The 16519-nt window shown below is 41.9% G+C and overlaps 1 protein-coding gene across 3 annotated transcripts in view; it reads right to left on the minus strand.

Moving 5' to 3' along the window:
• CHRDL1 (chordin like 1) overlaps nucleotides 1–16519 on the minus strand; it is a 40591-nt gene that overhangs the window by 12648 nt on the left and 11424 nt on the right. For 2 of the 3 annotated variants that reach the window (XM_039572199.1, XM_039572198.1), the window contains exons 5-6: nucleotides 1572–1717; nucleotides 729–822 (exon numbers count right to left, since the gene is read on the minus strand). In XM_039572199.1, coding sequence (XP_039428133.1) covers nucleotides 729–822; nucleotides 1572–1717 — 240 coding nt within the window. The remainder of the gene's footprint in view (nucleotides 1–728; nucleotides 823–1571; nucleotides 1718–16519) is intronic. The other variant, XM_039572201.1, reaches the window with a different exon arrangement.

The raw sequence follows: 16519 nt of genomic DNA on the forward strand, positions 1-16519 counted from the left end.
AGAGTTTTTCAAAGCATCCTGGCATCACTGATATCAAGAGTGGCACTTCTGAAAAGTGTAGGTACCTTTAAGTGCCTATCTGCATCTTTGAAAACAGGTCATAGATGCTTAGATACCCTGGGAGTGGTGATTCAAGTGCCATTATACTAACAGTGAGATAAAATTTATCCAGAAATTCTCAGACATTTTGGACTTTTAGACAGACCATTAGGTTTAGACATTCAGAAAGGCTGGGAAGGCCCCTAGAATCAAGTGTCCTGTGTGTACAAGATCTAAAATGCAATTGCTAGTAAAATCCTGAAGTCATATGAGTATTGTCTGACTCATTTATATTGTAGTAATTGCCCTTGCCTCTCAATTGAAATTCTCGTGTCTTGCACAACTTGAGTAGGTCTGGTAACTTGTCAGAAAGAAGCCCATCTTTTATTACAAAGCTTCTCTACCCAGAGTAATGGCAGCTACTTCAATACATCATTTGAAGCCTCAATTTACCTCATTAGGGGGATGCAACTTCATCATCAGTGCATTCTCGCCTTATTTCAATTTAGGAAAACAAAGGTAACAATGTTACCTTGCTGGCACTCACAGGGTAATTTCCCGATGTGCATTGGATTGTAATTACATGGAAAACTTGCAGACAGTGTCCTGAGTGACAGTACTGGTGCACAGACAAGGCTCTGAAAGGGGAAGGAGTAAGCCTGTCCTCCTGTGGCTGTGCTTGAACTTACCTCTGCAAACTGGACAGCAGGACTCCGGAACAGAAACTGGGAAAGAGCAAGTTAATTTGGGACAGGTCTTCAATCCACAGTACACATTTCCTTCCTGCCAGTAAAACACAAAGGGGAATTTAGAAGGAGTTGTCGACTGTCTGGTACTGTATATTCATTTTTTATGGACATGCTTAAATCTGTGTTTACATAAATGCCACTCTATGCAAAAGCAGAATATTAGATTAGAACAGTCTGTTCAGTACTTGTATTAAATTCTTAGTTCATGAAGAATATGATGATGATGATTTTATGAGAGGAAGTACAGAGGTGCCAATAGTCGATACTGAAGAGCTGGTGGGATTGAGAGGGATGTTCTGGTTCAGACACTGTCTCTGAAGAGTCACTGCGTGACTGCTCAAATATACAGGATTTGAATTGTGACATCTCAGGAATGGCTCTGTGGCCCAATGCCAGTTCAGAGCTGTCCACTCCCGGCCTTGGGGCTCTTTACTTATCAGCTCAGTCTAAATGAAATCAGTCATTGGCTTAGTGCTATGTTTTCCAGTTAGGTTGAAGGGAAATATTCTATATATGCCAAGCAGCAACATTTTACCTGCTGCCTCTGCATTGTAAGCTCACTTACAGCAGATGCAGAGTATGCTTTGTGCACTGTGTTTAAGAAGTCATCTGGCATTTGTTTACCAGGTGCTGCACGCTGGCTCTGAGCACTCTCATGAGTTTCAGCATTAATTCTCAGTTCCCAGCCTTTGCTATGTATTGCTTATATTTCAGTGTCACATCTTCTAGAAAGAAGAACTGGAGCATAGACCGAGCAGGGTTCTGTCAAATCATGTTACTTACTGAGCAGCTGCACTGGGCACACTGGTTTGCTTGCCTGTTTTGGAAAAGGCCCTCAGCCACAAACATTTCGCCATGGTGGTAGGTGGTGCCATTGTATTCACAGGATTTCCCGGTGATTTTGCTGCTTACTGAGAAAAGGGAGTCTTCTGGAAACAATGGGAAAGGAACACTTCATGCAAATATTCTTGATAATTCACAATGTCATAAATAAAGGGGAAGAAAATCTCCCCTTCTCCCTCATTTCTCTGTATTATGTAATGACAAGTTTTGTCATGCTGCAAAGTACGAGTGATATACTGCTACCTTGCTGAACTTTGGTAATTCACACTTTGAGATGACTGTTCCAGTTAATCCTAGGATGCTGATGATCAACTGCAATGCCAGCACTAATGGCCCTGCCGCATGCTGCAGTATTTTCCCTTGTTCTGTAGCATTTGGTGTTAGGACAGAGGGGTGTAGTTATGCACCTACTTGTTACATGTACGTGGCTCTTTCATGCTGTAATGTAAAAGGCATTCTGTGCATACACACAGAATCCCACTATCAATAGCTCTGTTCTAGCAGGGTTTCCCACTTCTTAGTACTGGGTACTGATTTTTTTTTTTTTTTTAATGATTTCTAGTATTGCAGCCCAGAGAAGACTTAATTGCAGGTTAGCAAGTTGTGCCACAGGGCATGCATGATTCCATGCCATGCACAGGCACAAACCCTCTGGTAGAGGAGCAGCAATACTGATGATGGGACTGCCAGACTAAAGCTATGTACTAAGCAAGTGTTTGTTCCTAGTGGCCTTCACAATTCATTGCTGCTGTTGTTTGCAAAATGGGCAAAACTCGTCAAACGCAGATGCCAAAAGCTAGCCAAAAGTTGATTTTTCTCTGACATGCATTTTAATGTCAGAGGTGCAACTGAGTGAACTTTGTTTGCAGAACTTGGTGCATATGACAAAGTGCATGTGATAGCAGTGTCAATTCAACTCTGTAACCTCCTGCTTCAACTCAGTATCATATTGAGTTCTGCACCACAGGGGTTAAATGTTTTTCTGAGACATAAAGCTATCCATACCTTATGCTAAAATATCCTCTAGATTATTTAGCTGTTAGCAGTTGATAAACTCTGCAAAGGGATTACACTTTACCCATGAAATGCAAGTTACCTGATATTGCTTGGGCAGTGAACCTGGCACTGCATACTTACATTCACATGACTTTAGCATCTCAGCATGGGAAAAGACATTTCAAACAAGGGCTCTGTGGAAGTAACAGTGGAGTGTTTGTTCTCTGGAACCCAAATCACTGCAAATTTCTAGGAATGCAGCTGAAATTTCAATCAGTGGGTTTGGGCTTTCATGTAAAAGAAACCTGACCTGAAAATTCAGGTTTTGCTACACTCCCTTTCATTACCTATCAGATAAAACCAGAGATATTTTTTTGTGAAATCATGACACCACAGAATGTACATTTTTCAGCTGTGAGCTCAAGTGAAAGAGCAGTTTTCTGCTGGCATGCACTGGCATGAAACACTGTCATTTAGTTTTCCATAAAAGCATACATTAATTACATTGGTCCATCAAATATTAATATTTTAAATGGTAAATGTCAAATCTGTCTGTATACATGTACTACAGTATTTAAAAGTGTATGGGCTCAGCAAAGTCCATTCTGTAGGAGACTGGCAGAAGTCAGCTAGCTAGGGTTCCTTGCCTGACATTTCATTGCCTGACACACTTGGTGTTCACACTTCCACCTTTGAAGCACTGGATACATCATTAGTTCAGTGCAATCAAGAGAGTCTAATGATACCTTTCCAAAATCTTATAAAGAGTACAGAGCCCTGACAACACCTGTGTTTGGCATAGAAGTGCATTGCTTTCAGCACTTTCTGTATGGCTTGCTAGTAATGCACAGTCTGAAATGGAAAGATGTATGCTCTAATTAAGACATCCTTTGAAAGTCATCAGCAAAAGATTCAGTTGACAAATTCAGCTACTATTTAGGCACAAATATTGGAAAACATGGATGAAGAGACTTCTTAGGACTGTGCTGCCTCCCAAAACTTAAATCTCCTTCTTGGGCTTTCTGAGAGACATCTCATGGAAAGCAGGAGGAAAGACCGACAAACCTTTCGTTATGTCCTTGCCCCTTGGGCAACTGGAAGAGCAGAAGAACTGGAAAGAAATGAAAATGGAAGGAGAAGTGAAAGGATAACATAGATGGTGCTTGACCGGATACAAGGCCCTGTTCACACAGCCTCTGCAGGATATTGCTGTGCCCATGTGGGATGCCTGTCCAAAAGTAGTGTGTGGCTTGTGGTCTGACATTTGCAAAGACCAATACCTGAATGACTCACCATGACTCTTCAGAGTGTTGGATGAAGAGAGTAAATTTTACTGCAGATTTACCTTGGTATATGCCACAATACTCAGATCTGTAGGAAATTACCAGATGCCCTTAAACTGTGGCTTCTAAATCAGGAAGGAGGATGGTGAAACTTTTATTGCTTGTAAAATGATGGCAGAGAGTTGCACTATGTAGTTGTTTTCATCTGTTTCTTTTAATTGATCACAGAGTTGGGCCTGTAACAGCTAAATCATAACATGCAGCCCAAAAACATGTACATCTGCCTGTCTGGAATATGGGATGAAATTCTATAGCTATTTTAAACCAGAGAATCACAGGATCATTAAGGTTGGAAAGGACCTTTAAGATCATCAAGTCCAACTGTCAACCTAGTACCACCACCATGTTCACCACTAAACCATGTCCTCAAGTGCCATAGCCACACATTTTTTGAACACTTCCAGGGATCAGGACGCCACCACTTCCCTGGGCAATCTGCTCCAATGCTTCACAACTCTGTCTGTTGAAACATTTTAAACACATCTAACGTAAACCTGCCCTGGTGCAACTTGAGGCCATTTCTGCACATCCTGCCACTTGTTACCTGGGAGATGAGACTGACACCCACCTCACTACAACCTGCTTTCAGGGAGTTGAAGTCTTATTTGATGAAATAATTTTAAGAAAAGTCAGTTTCAATTACAGAACCTAAGACCGTGGTTTAAGTCCTATGCTGCACAAACCTGTCCATATGATCATCTGTTAGCACATTAAGTGACTGGACATATTTCATTATTGCACAGTTAGGTCTAGAAGAGGTTTTCAGATCAAGACCACATTACTTGTTATTGCAAAAAAATATATAGTCATATATTGGAGATGGCATATTGGAGAGCACAACTGATCCTCTCCAAACACAGTATTTGCCTGGAGCTGCAAGGAAGATTTGTTTATATTCTGTGTCCAAATATAATTTGTCTGGTGCAGTTTCTCTCTCTCTAACTTTGCTGGTGTGTGACTGACTTTCTTCAACTCGGACTTGGTTTCTTTCTAATGCTTTTTAAATTATGGCTAATTAGAGGAGTTCAGACTCCCCCATGATATCATATTCTCCTGTAGAATGTGAAATCAGAGTCATTGTGGTTTGTTTTAATAAGTGCCACGTTTGAGCTTTGAAAAATCTTGTCATTAATATTGATATCAGCATACATTATTCTGTGCCTCAGTGAAGACTTGTTAGAATCAGATTAATTAACTGCAAATGTACTGCATTGCTCAAAGCTCTATTTGTAAACCTTGCTTCCTAATCAGGATTGTTCTCTAAGCTTTATCTGGCATTTTAATGGTGCTGACTAACATTGCTTTAATTAGCTGCCTCTGTAAAGTACCAGGCAAACCATCTGTGTGAATCCTTTCAATTAACTGGGTTCAATCTGAGCTTTTTTTTTCTGGCGTTCTTAGCATGTCAGTGGAAGCAACATACAACGTAAAGACATTATAGCATCAATTGAAGAGGAATTATCTCTGTTTCTGTGGTTGGCATTTATTCTCTAAGGGCTCAGACTTCCATATAGAAGTTGAGAGGCCATGCTTACATTTGCCTACAACTTTAGTGTGGTCAAGATAAGACCATGAGTCTGCAATATGGATAGCAGTGATTTATCACCAACATTAGCATGAGGTAATGGCAGGGGCCAAGATGTACAACCTGGGCTTCACATGACCTGATATCGATTTGAATTTATCCTGTAAGTAACTTCAGAGGTTAAACCTGGCTGAAAATATCCTTCAGATTTTAAAAACATACCACAGAATACAACTGTATCAAAAATTCATTAGCTTCAAAAGAATTATTTTATAAAAAGGAACTGGAGACTATGATGGCTATACCTGAATCCTTATATCCAAATATTTCTCTTTTCCAAACACGGGATTCTGTCCAGCTTCTTTTGTTTGCCTGGGCTGTTTTTCACTGATGTCTCATACACGCAAGGTAAGTTCCAGCCTCGATGAAGCCAATTCCAGCCAAGGATTCAGCCAATGTATGTGCTTGAATGCTTTTTAGAAATTGATGCTTGTACTGTGAGGAACTGCTGATCTATAAAAACAGGCTTTGTATCAACTAAGAACTGTAGTACACCTCAATGTGAAAGTTCACTATGAACTAGAAGTGCATACAGGTATAGTTCACAGATTCCATTAATTGTGGTTCATTTGACAGAGCATGTGAAGAAACAATATGGCAAAAACTTTGCCATGAAGGGATGCTACCTCAGTGTGAACTGCAGCGCCAATGCTTTCCTGATAGTCTGACAAAAAAGTGTTAGATATGAATTTCATAAACCATAGACATTATATGGAAATTTTCTGGTTCAGTGGAATCTGCTCCAATTACACATTTTTTCATGGAAGCCTGTTGGGTTCCTGATGGTCTGCCCATGACTTGAGGTGTCCAAGGGCCAAGGTTTGAGGAAGAGTCAAAAATGTACATATACCCGGCCTTCCTGGCTTCTGGAGCTTTCCAGCCTTCTGGGAGAAACAGATGCTGTGTCACATGGATGACAGTTTTGGAAACATCATCTTTCAGCTTTTTATGTTTACAATTCTATTCCTTCCTGGATTGTTATAAAAACTTGGTCCTGAGATGTTTTACCCTTACTTGGATGTGAAGTAGAAGAGCATCAGTTATTTGCAACTAATCCCTTGAATAGCTTAGGCAAATTCCATGGGCAGTTCCCGGTGTTTGAAACAGTGGTAACTTCTGCAAAAGTATTTATGTGCAGAGAGGGAAAAGCAGTAACCAGCTATGAGCAATCTAGCCTTTTGGGAAATGGGAGCTGATTTATTTGAGAAATGGCTTTAGGATCCAGTCTTAACTACAATCAATTAAGCATTGAACTTGGGTCCTTCTGGATAAAGACAAGAGGTGTAGGTATAATTACTAACAGACAATTTAGGACGCTACCTAACATACTGCTAAAACCACGTCAGAATCAGTACAGTCATACCATGATAATCAGTGAAGCATTTATGATGTGACATCTGAAAGACAAGAAAATCAGCTGCTTATGGGCAGTCCTTGCCAGTGGGGACAGCGAGACCTCTTGGCTTTCTGACAGCCGTGCTGAGTTGTATTGACCTGCAGTCAGTAGCAGGTTGAAGTGAGTGTACTCCTGAAATGGAGACTGCACACGTTGGCCAAGAAAGGTGCAGGCAAAGCTCATGCTAGTCATAACCCTCAGCAGGATCTGCTGGGACCCTGTACAGCCCCTCAGGAAGGGTCTGTGGGGTTTTATTGCATCTCTATGAGGCGCTTTCTCGTACAATATTCTGTCCATTTGTGTTAGTACTTAACACTCTCACTATTGCTTATTTTAGTATCAGAACATCTGGCAAAGAACATTTTTAAAAAATTCTACAGACTCTTGGCTTGCTGACTTAGAAACTATTTTTGAACTGCAACATTCAGAATCACCTAGTGTCATTTACTGAAAAAGATAGGCTTTTAATGTCCAGCAGAAAGGCTGGGTGCCCAGCCTGGCTTGGGTTTTACGGTTTGTCTATTTTATTAACCACCCTTATAAAAACAATCAAGTGATAAACAGTATGAAATTAATCAGAAGGTCTAATGCCTTAAGAAACTTACCATACTGGGAACTGTTTTGCAGATAGTCTGTTTTTTTTTAAAGCAGACAGATGATAGATTATGAATTTGAATCCAGAGAGGATTTTATTAAACATGTTTTCTGAATCAACACAGAGCATAAGCATGTACAGACCAAGAGACTGAGGATTGTTTTGGAACTGTATTCACTAGAGAAGCAATTGGATTCTGCTCTAACTCCAGGACAACTGCTTGCACTGACATCTCTTCTGCACATTTCTTTGTATTCTCAGTGAGTTTTGCTACTTAATGTACACAATTGAAAGTGTCAGTTTAGTTGCAGTGCAGACTCTAAGCTCTCTAGGCTGTATCCTGGTGCAGGAAACTGTCTTTGGACACCAGCTGACTGGTGATGTCACATGCTGCTTTCTGTACATCTCAAGTTGTAACAGCATAATGCAAGGCTGCATTACTTTCCTTGTAACTTAAAATTTGCCTAAGAATTATGAGTTACCTATTCAGAAGGCACACATAAAGAGCCATTATGAAATAAAGCACAATTCTTGGAAATGTGCAGACCACAAGCATTTCTAATGCCAGAGGGGAACAGGACTAGAGTATCAAAGTACTTCTTCCTTCTTTGCTTATCGAAAATTCCATGAAACCTGAATCAACTTAGGCACACACATGGCCCAACAAAAGTGGGCAATACTTTGATGACCTGACATCTGCTTTTGCAAAACTCTTTGTTGAGGTAGAACTTGCACATACCCCTAGGTCTCTGTGTTAAAAAAATATAGTTAATTCTCCTCTTTCATGGAGTCCAGGTCTTTTCCTAGAAACAGACTATTCCGTAGGATAATGTACATGTAGAAAATATAGGGATGATTTTTGCATACCAAGTGGTTTTCATAGCAATGTTAAAGGCTACAAAATAGGCTCCATGCTCCACTGCAAAAGCTTCATTCCAGGAGGCCCCAAAATACTACTACCTGAAGTAGTCTGGAATAACAGTAATGAGATAAGTTATTCATGTGCAAATTCTAAATGGGAAATGGATTCAAACTGAAAGAGAGTAGGTTTAGATTAAATATTAGGAAGAAATTAATTACTGTGAGGGTGGTAAAACCCTGGCACTGCTTGCCCAGAGAAGCTGTGGCTGCCCTATCCCTGTGACTGTTCAAGGCCAGGCTGGACAGATCTTTGTGCAACCCGGTCTAGTGGAAGGGATTGGAACTGGAAGACCTTTAAGCTTCCTTCTAGCCCAAACCATTCTATGATTGTATGAATTTACTTTTCTAGTTACTTTTGATTGCACAGACAGTTGAAACATGTTTGGATCCTCTGTCAGCCTGAAGGTCAAGAGGAAAACACAGAGTAAGTCTAAGTACTTCAAAATTCACTTTGTGAGGGGACCAGGGCTGAACTCCTCTCTCCATCTTTTAAAATGCTGTATGCCTCTTCTGGTTGCTGGAACAGCCACTTTGACAGCTAGATAAGCATGTAAAGATGTTAACAGTTGTTGAGCTGCTCTGAGTAACAATGTCTGAACTAGCCTTCTTTCACCTATGGAAACAGAGCTCTGAAAAAGTGGTAATGAGTCCTTTGACTTCTCCAGCCTTGGTGATGTGTTCCAAAGGGTTCAGCCAAAGCTCTCCCCAGCCCTGGAGAAATCTAAGTGCTAGTAAAAGATTCCAAGTAAAAGATAAAGAAGCCTGCCTCCAGGCAAAAATCCTCTATGTTAGGCTCTTCCCTCTCCTACATACAAGACAATAGAATATGGCTGTTGTATATAAGGAACAGCTATTCAGTATGAGACATATTTGGAACGGAGGAATAAATATGTGTTGATAATCTGATCCTTAAAAATTCAAAACAGAGTGGTCTAAGACTTAAAAGAGGTGAGGGAAGCATCCTGCAGAGATTATGCATCTTTCTAGGAGAGTGACAGTGAGATTTTGATCATAGTTATGTTGAATAAATCTGGAAAAACTCTGTTGATTGAACTAACCCTGGTGCTATGTGTACAAACCAAACCATATTTTTAAAATATTCCTTAAAAAAAGATCTTCATGTTTATATGGAAAAAAGATCACATAAATTATACTCTTCTGTGTTTATGCAGTGCATTTCATGCAGAAATAGTAGTACTTTATATAACACAGAGCACTTGCCTATTTTCCTGCAGTTCCAGTGAAACTAAGATACAGTAACAGCAGTTGGTTTGCTTTGTACTCAGAGATCCAATTAATGTTTGTCTGCTGACCCATTTGTACCAGAAAGGCCAGTGCAAAGAAGCAGATAGCTGGCTCATTCTGCTGCTGTGGTTCACATCCCCAAAAAGACCTTCAGTGCAGGAAACGTTCTGTGACCATATTTTGGCCACTTGGGTATGAGGTGCTATGCTGGGGTTACTTGGTGAGAGGGGCCAAATGCAGAGGTGCTAAAGAAAAGAGAGTAGACAGGGAATCTCTGTCTTACAGGCAGTGAGGGACATTGTGGAGCACAAGTTTCATGGTGACCTGGAATAAAATATGCTCTGTTTTTTCCAGAAATTTTCCCATCTACCAAACTTTCCTCAGTATCTGTAAAAGCCTCTTGCATACCTTTGCCTCAAAAAGGCAGGAAACCTGTCAGCACCATCAACTCAGTTCTATGTATTCTGGACTTGCTCCTAGTGCAGCTTCAGGGCTGGATATCTAAACTGAGCCCAGAGAGCCAGCAGCACATGGGGAACAAACTGCTATTGCAAACTGGCTGTTTCAAGGTCAAAACCACCAGCTGCTGAAAGGAGACATTTTTTTACAGTGGTAAAAAAGTTTTTACTACTGTCACATCAGGTAGGGTAAAACGCAAATATTCTAGAGCTACTTCATCACCAGGACTAGGTCTTGATTCATCATCTCATAAAAATACAGGAACCTCAGATAAGAAAACCTCTTACACTGTTTCAGTGCAGGGTTATCTTCTAGGGGTCAACTAGGACTATTTTAAACAACTTTTGTGGCTGGAGGTCCTTGGGGATTTGTAGCACAGCATAAGAGACCAAATGGATTTCTTTCCTATTAAAAATTCTTTTTTTAAATTTCTTCCCTCTAATTTTGTTTCCACTCTACACAAATGTGTCACCTCAAGGTCTGATCTGAAGTCCATTGAACTAAATAGATTTGGAACCTGGCCCAAACACCTACTCTGTGTGGCGCAGCAAAGAGGCAGTTTCCCCTTTCATCTTCTGTCTCGTATTTCTACCATATTCCTTAGTATTTCTAGAGAGAGAAAGTCAGTAGTCAGTCATAGTCAGTAACTGCATCTGTTCTCATAGAAGACTGAGTCCAAAAACTATCAAAGTTAATAGAAATCTGTTAATTGACTACAGTAGAATGTGGATCAAGCTTCGGTCCGTGTGCATTTAGCCTTTTCCCTCAGTCATGCATCACAATCCAAATTATTACAAATCTGTGATTTAAAGAAACATAGATGATGTGTGAAGGTTCCTTTAAAAAACAACCAAAGCTGTGCAATGAAGTCGTCTTTAGAGTAGTGGTGGAGGCTGACAATAAATGTGGACGGAAAAGTTGTGCACTATCCAAAAACTGCAAACACAAGCTCTAAACAAAATCCATATGTGCCTCTTGGAGGTGCAGGTGTCAACGATATTAAGCCACAAAATGCTTTACATCAAAATAACTTCAAGGACCAGGTTAAGCTCTAAAAACTCCAGGGTAATTCAGAGTTAATCACCACAGCTAGTCTTTAATATGGTCAGATGGCAGAAAGTGTATGAAATTCATTGCTTGAAGGAACTACTAGCACCTTATCTAGACACTCTGAACTTCCATACAGATTCAAGGCAAAGATGTAGTTTCAGTTTAAACATTCAAAAGGCTGTTGGTTGTGTTTTAGCTTTCTAGGGCTAAGTCAAGCTCTTCACATTATTTTAATATATTTTCTGCAGCTTAATTTCCTGTGTTTTCTTTTATAGTTGCATAAAAAATTGCCCATCAATTGCCCAGCAACTCTGAAGGACTCATAAAACACTTTCTAGGTTGCTCTACTTTAATTCCTGCTCTCAAGTTAAACGATTATATGAATCCACCAATCACTCCCCTGCCAAGGAAACAAATTAAATGAAGCTTTGGTGTATTCTGAGTCCTCTCTGAAGCCTCTTTGAAGGTCTTGGAAGTTATCTTGGAAAAATTCTGAGCAGCTTATCCTATCCTATCATGTCAGTCCAAAGAATGGAAGTTCTGTCACCCATGTGGGAAGATATGTATTCTTTCAATGCATTTTGGATGCTGATATACAGATAGACTTTTTTTGAATTTTTATGGTCAAAAAAGCAGAATGGAAACAAGTGATAACCTCAATCTGGTTGTGATAGCAAACATTCCTTGTGAAGGTAGTGACAAAGGCAAATCACAAACCAATACAAATTATCTAAGAACACATCAATAGGAAAGAATTAGACATCTCCTTGGAATGCCTATGCCATTATATTTCTAAACCAAATTTACTTCCAAATAAATACTTAATTTGAACTATCTGACAACTACCCGTTGTTAGGACTCTCACTTGCTGATGTGAGAAGGATAGATGGTAGCAAGAAGAGCTGCATAGAGAATGGAAGAGCTGGGCACAGTATGCCTTCCTCCATCCCAAAAATGTTTGTGAATGGAAGGGTAAGAAGACTAGAACTGAGAGCCTGGGAGCTCTGGTGTGTGAGCTGAGTAGGACCCAAAGCCTCTTCACCAAATGGTTTTATGTACATTCTGCAATGGAAAAATCACCAGAGCATTCCAACAGTCAGGGTTGAAGATTTTGGTTGTAATTCAGTGCGAGATGCGCTGCACTACACACACGTTCTGTATCTACTTATAAAATGTCTGTCAGGTCAACAGGTGCTGTACGTGCCCTGCACCTTGTAAGGCTGAATCTTTATCTACACTGCAGAGTGCAGGGTGTCACCTGGACTAGCTCAGTTACTGAGTGAAGGTAGCACTGAGCTCATGGCAGGCACATTTTTCCTGCTTCTTCAGCAAGTTTTGCAGTGCAGTGAGTTGCATGCTGTCCCAGTATCTAAAACAGCTAGTTCAAAGATTCAGGTATTACTGACTCATGCTGCAGTCTACCCTGCAGACAGAGCCTCACTTATTTTTAGGTGATGTTCTCAGACCACTGTTGTGAGACGCCTCATCTGGTCCATCTTTAGACCAGCTATGTATATAGGTACCACCTGGCATTTCTGTATCTAAAGAAGAACAAAAGTACATCAGAAAAGTGGTTTGAATTTGATAAAGAAAAACCATAGTACCAAAGGAGCTTAAATTTAAACATGTTACTAATAATGAATGTTCTTGGAAGGCAGTGTGTTTAGTCGGGGCAGCAAGCTTAAAAAACACTGGAGCCAGATGGGCTGATTCATACATCAGTGTGCAGCCTTATCTGCTAAGAAATCAAACCAGCAAGTGGAATGTGGAAAACTGTTCTAAATCCTGCAATTGTCAATCTTTGCTTCTGATGTAAGCTTTTCTTAGGTTTACACGTTTGATCTTCAACTAGACTCTAAATGCTTTGATTCATAATTGTTGAATGTAGAAATGATACAATTTACAATAGATGTTCCAGCTTTAAAGGCACTGTCCATAGAAGTGCCATAAATGACAGCTAAATGCTCAAAGAACTTGTACATTGTTGGGGTCCCTCCCCTGCCGTGTAGCCCTGGGAGAGGGGCCCTGAGGGCACAGACACGGGGTTTCCCTGCCCCTGCTCAGCCTCGTTCCCATGGGTTGGTTTGTGTTCCCTGCGCGGGCAGAAGGACCCTTGGTCCCGTGACTGGAACAGTTCCTGGGCAGAGCTCCGGCCATGCGGCTGGAGAAATAAACATCTCTCTGAAACAGCTATCAAGAATCTGTCTGTCCATATATATTTCCTTTCCACGGGACTCCTGGTTTGATATATGCGTGTTGCAGTATCCCCACTGCAACAAATGGTGGAGAATTGAGAGCAGAACGATCCCCGATCCCTAAGCGACTGATTTGTGTGAGTAAACCCTGAAAACTTTGGATTCCTCTTCTTGGTTTTGCTTTGCTATTCCATATCTAAACTATGGAGGAACGGTGGGAAGACTCTTGGCTCTCAGAGCCGCATATGGACATTTATCTTAAACTTAAAATGATTCTTGAACAACGATTTGTAAATTTTAGCTTGATTCAAGCTCAAAAAGAACTGAAACACTTCCTGGCATGGTTGTTTAAGAACTTTTTCTATGTTTCTTGGGATTTAATTCTTACGAAGGGCTTTTGGAAAACCGTTTGGACACAGTTAATACTGGAGTCAAAATATATGCCGATGGAAGAATATTTTCGTGAATATTATTTAGTTACCGAGACTGTTGAACAATGTCAGCTGTGTCCTGGCGAAGGGAAGCCTGGCGCAGGGACCGTGCGGCCCAGGCCACGTGCACCGAGCGCTCTGCGAGCAGCAGCGAGGCAGTTCCCGCGCGCGGGCGGAGCCACGCGAGCCGCAGTGTCGGTGGCGGAGCGAGGAGCGGCGGGACCCGGCGGTGCCTGCCCGGCCCAGCACAGAGCGTGGTGGAGCGAGCCCCGTGAACGCCCGGCCGAGAGGGGCGGCGCGCGGGCGGCGGCGGGCGGCAGTGGCGGTGGAGCGGAGCCGCGCCCAGCCGAAACACGCGCTGGAGCAGGGCGCGGGGGAGTCATCGCTCGGGGGCCCGGCCGAGACGTGGGTGCAGCGCCCGGCATCGGCAGCGAAGCTGCGACCAGAGGAGGCGACGCACGGAGAACTGAGCGGCGCGGCCCGGCCCGGCCCGCGCGGCCCCGAACGCGACCCCGGGAAGAGCGCGCAGGCACCAGCAGCCCCGACAATTCCAACACGGGAGCGACCGAAAGAGAGAGCAAAGACGCAGCGAGACAGAAAACAGCAGCCACTCGGAAAAAGGAGAAGATCATAGTAACTAAGACCTTAGGGATAGTAAAATGGTATAATGTTAAGCAAAATTATGGTTTTATAACAAGGTGTGACAACCAGCAAGACATATTCGTGCATAGAACTGCTATTAAAAACAATAACCCTGAAAAATGCATCCCAAGCTTGGGAGATGGAGAAGTCGTGGAATTCAAAATTGTTCTAGGGAGAAAAGGGTTACAAGCATCGCAGGTCACTGGGCCTGATGGTGTTCCTGTAAAAGGCAGTATATATGCAAAAAATCGTAGTCATGTTAGACAATATCTCCATTGTAAACCCCCCCTACAGTTTCCCTTTCCTAATCCCACTTTTCCCTTTTACCCTATGTCCTATTACCCCCAGTGTATTCCTAATCCGTTTTTTCATCCATGGTTTCCCTCACAAAACCATGCTTTTGCCAATTGTTTCCCCAAAAATCCCTTTCCAATGCCGACTGGGGGATGAAAAGGGGAAGGGAAGAAGTTAAACCCTCTCCTGCCTCAGTTTCCCCACAAAGCATGCTCAGAGAGTCCTGTCTCCCTTCTGTCAGCCCTAAGATGTTCCACAGAATCTGATTGGACATTTAAAGACTCAGGAGGGTGGCTTGTTTTGTTTTGAAACTGTTCTTGTTACGTTTATCCAGTTGTTTTCATTCCCCTTTTATTAAAATAAAACGGGTGAGGTGTTGGGGTCCCTCCCCTGCCGTGTAGCCCTGGGAGAGGGGCCCTGAGGGCACAGACACGGGGTTTCCCTGCCCCTGCTCAGCCTCGTTCCCATTGGTTGGTTTGTGTTCCCTGCGCGGGCAGAAGGACCCTTGGTCCCGTGACTGGAACAGTTCCTCAGCAGAGCCCCGGCCATGCGGCTGGAGAAATAAACATCTCTCTGAAACATCTAGCAAGAATCTGTCTGTCCATATATATTTCCTTTCCACGGGACTCCTGGTTTGATATATGCGTGTTGCAGTATCCCCACTGCAACAGTACATGAAGTTTATTTTCATGACAGGAGTCAGAAGCTCTGAGGTCCACTCTAGGTAAAGAGCTGATCCAGATCTAAAAATGACAGTGAATTCTCTCCCTGACTACAAATCACCTCCCCTCTGATGATGCCCGGAGCATACTGAGGTGGAAGGAGGGAGACCAAGCTCAGAAGCATGTGATGTCCTTTGGGTCTCACTGATGTGCAAAAAGAGTCCCAATTCATGTGACCCTAGTATTTTTGCTTACGTATGTGTGGTGGTAAGAATACAATTCAGATGGTAAACTACTTTTCAGAGGTTCAAAAGGAAGGAATATCTAGATCTTTATAAGACACAAGGTCTGGAATTTGCCAATGCTAGAAAGAATAGGTTTAAAAAAAAAGAAAAGTTAACAGTGAATCTATGGTAGAAGCTGGTGAACCACTGATGAAAGTAGAAGATGCTTCATAACATATGTCTAAAAACTACTTAAGATTCATGGTATCTGGTTCCAGGGAGACAGGATACAAACACTGCATCTCTTTGTGTCAGCAAGTCCAGTGTCGCTATGGATGTAGGAGACATTAATTCCAGGGGGAGAGCAGTGCCAACTTTTCTCAAAGGAATCCCTTCAACAGCTCCTCCACTTAGGTAGCTAAGAAGTTCAGCATCCAATGAAAGTTGCTGCCTCCTGGCATTACCTCTACTTCATTAAATAACAAGGCAGTGATTTGGGCAGTTACACCCTACAAGGCCTGTAGAGAGGCAAGAGAAGAGCCTCAGGTCACTCTGACTAGCACTACTCATTTCTATAATGCAGCTTGAGAAATGGAGGGGAAACATATGTAACAGAATATAATGAGCATTTATGAGAATAATTCACATGGATGGCCAATGGCCAAAGCTCTCACACATTCCATTAAAAAATAACCAGGAAAACTAGAGAAGTGAATTTCCTGCATATCATGGCATGTTGCACAAAAGACATTGTATGCCAGACACATAGAAATGGAAAGCTGGCCTAAGATCTCCAAGAATGCTTGAGATCCTATTCAGATCGAGCATGAACATTTGCCACTGAAGATAG

This window comes from Corvus cornix, chromosome 4A, assembly GCF_000738735.6.
Source record: "Corvus cornix cornix isolate S_Up_H32 chromosome 4A, ASM73873v5, whole genome shotgun sequence".
Taxonomy (NCBI): Eukaryota; Metazoa; Chordata; class Aves; order Passeriformes; family Corvidae; genus Corvus; species Corvus cornix.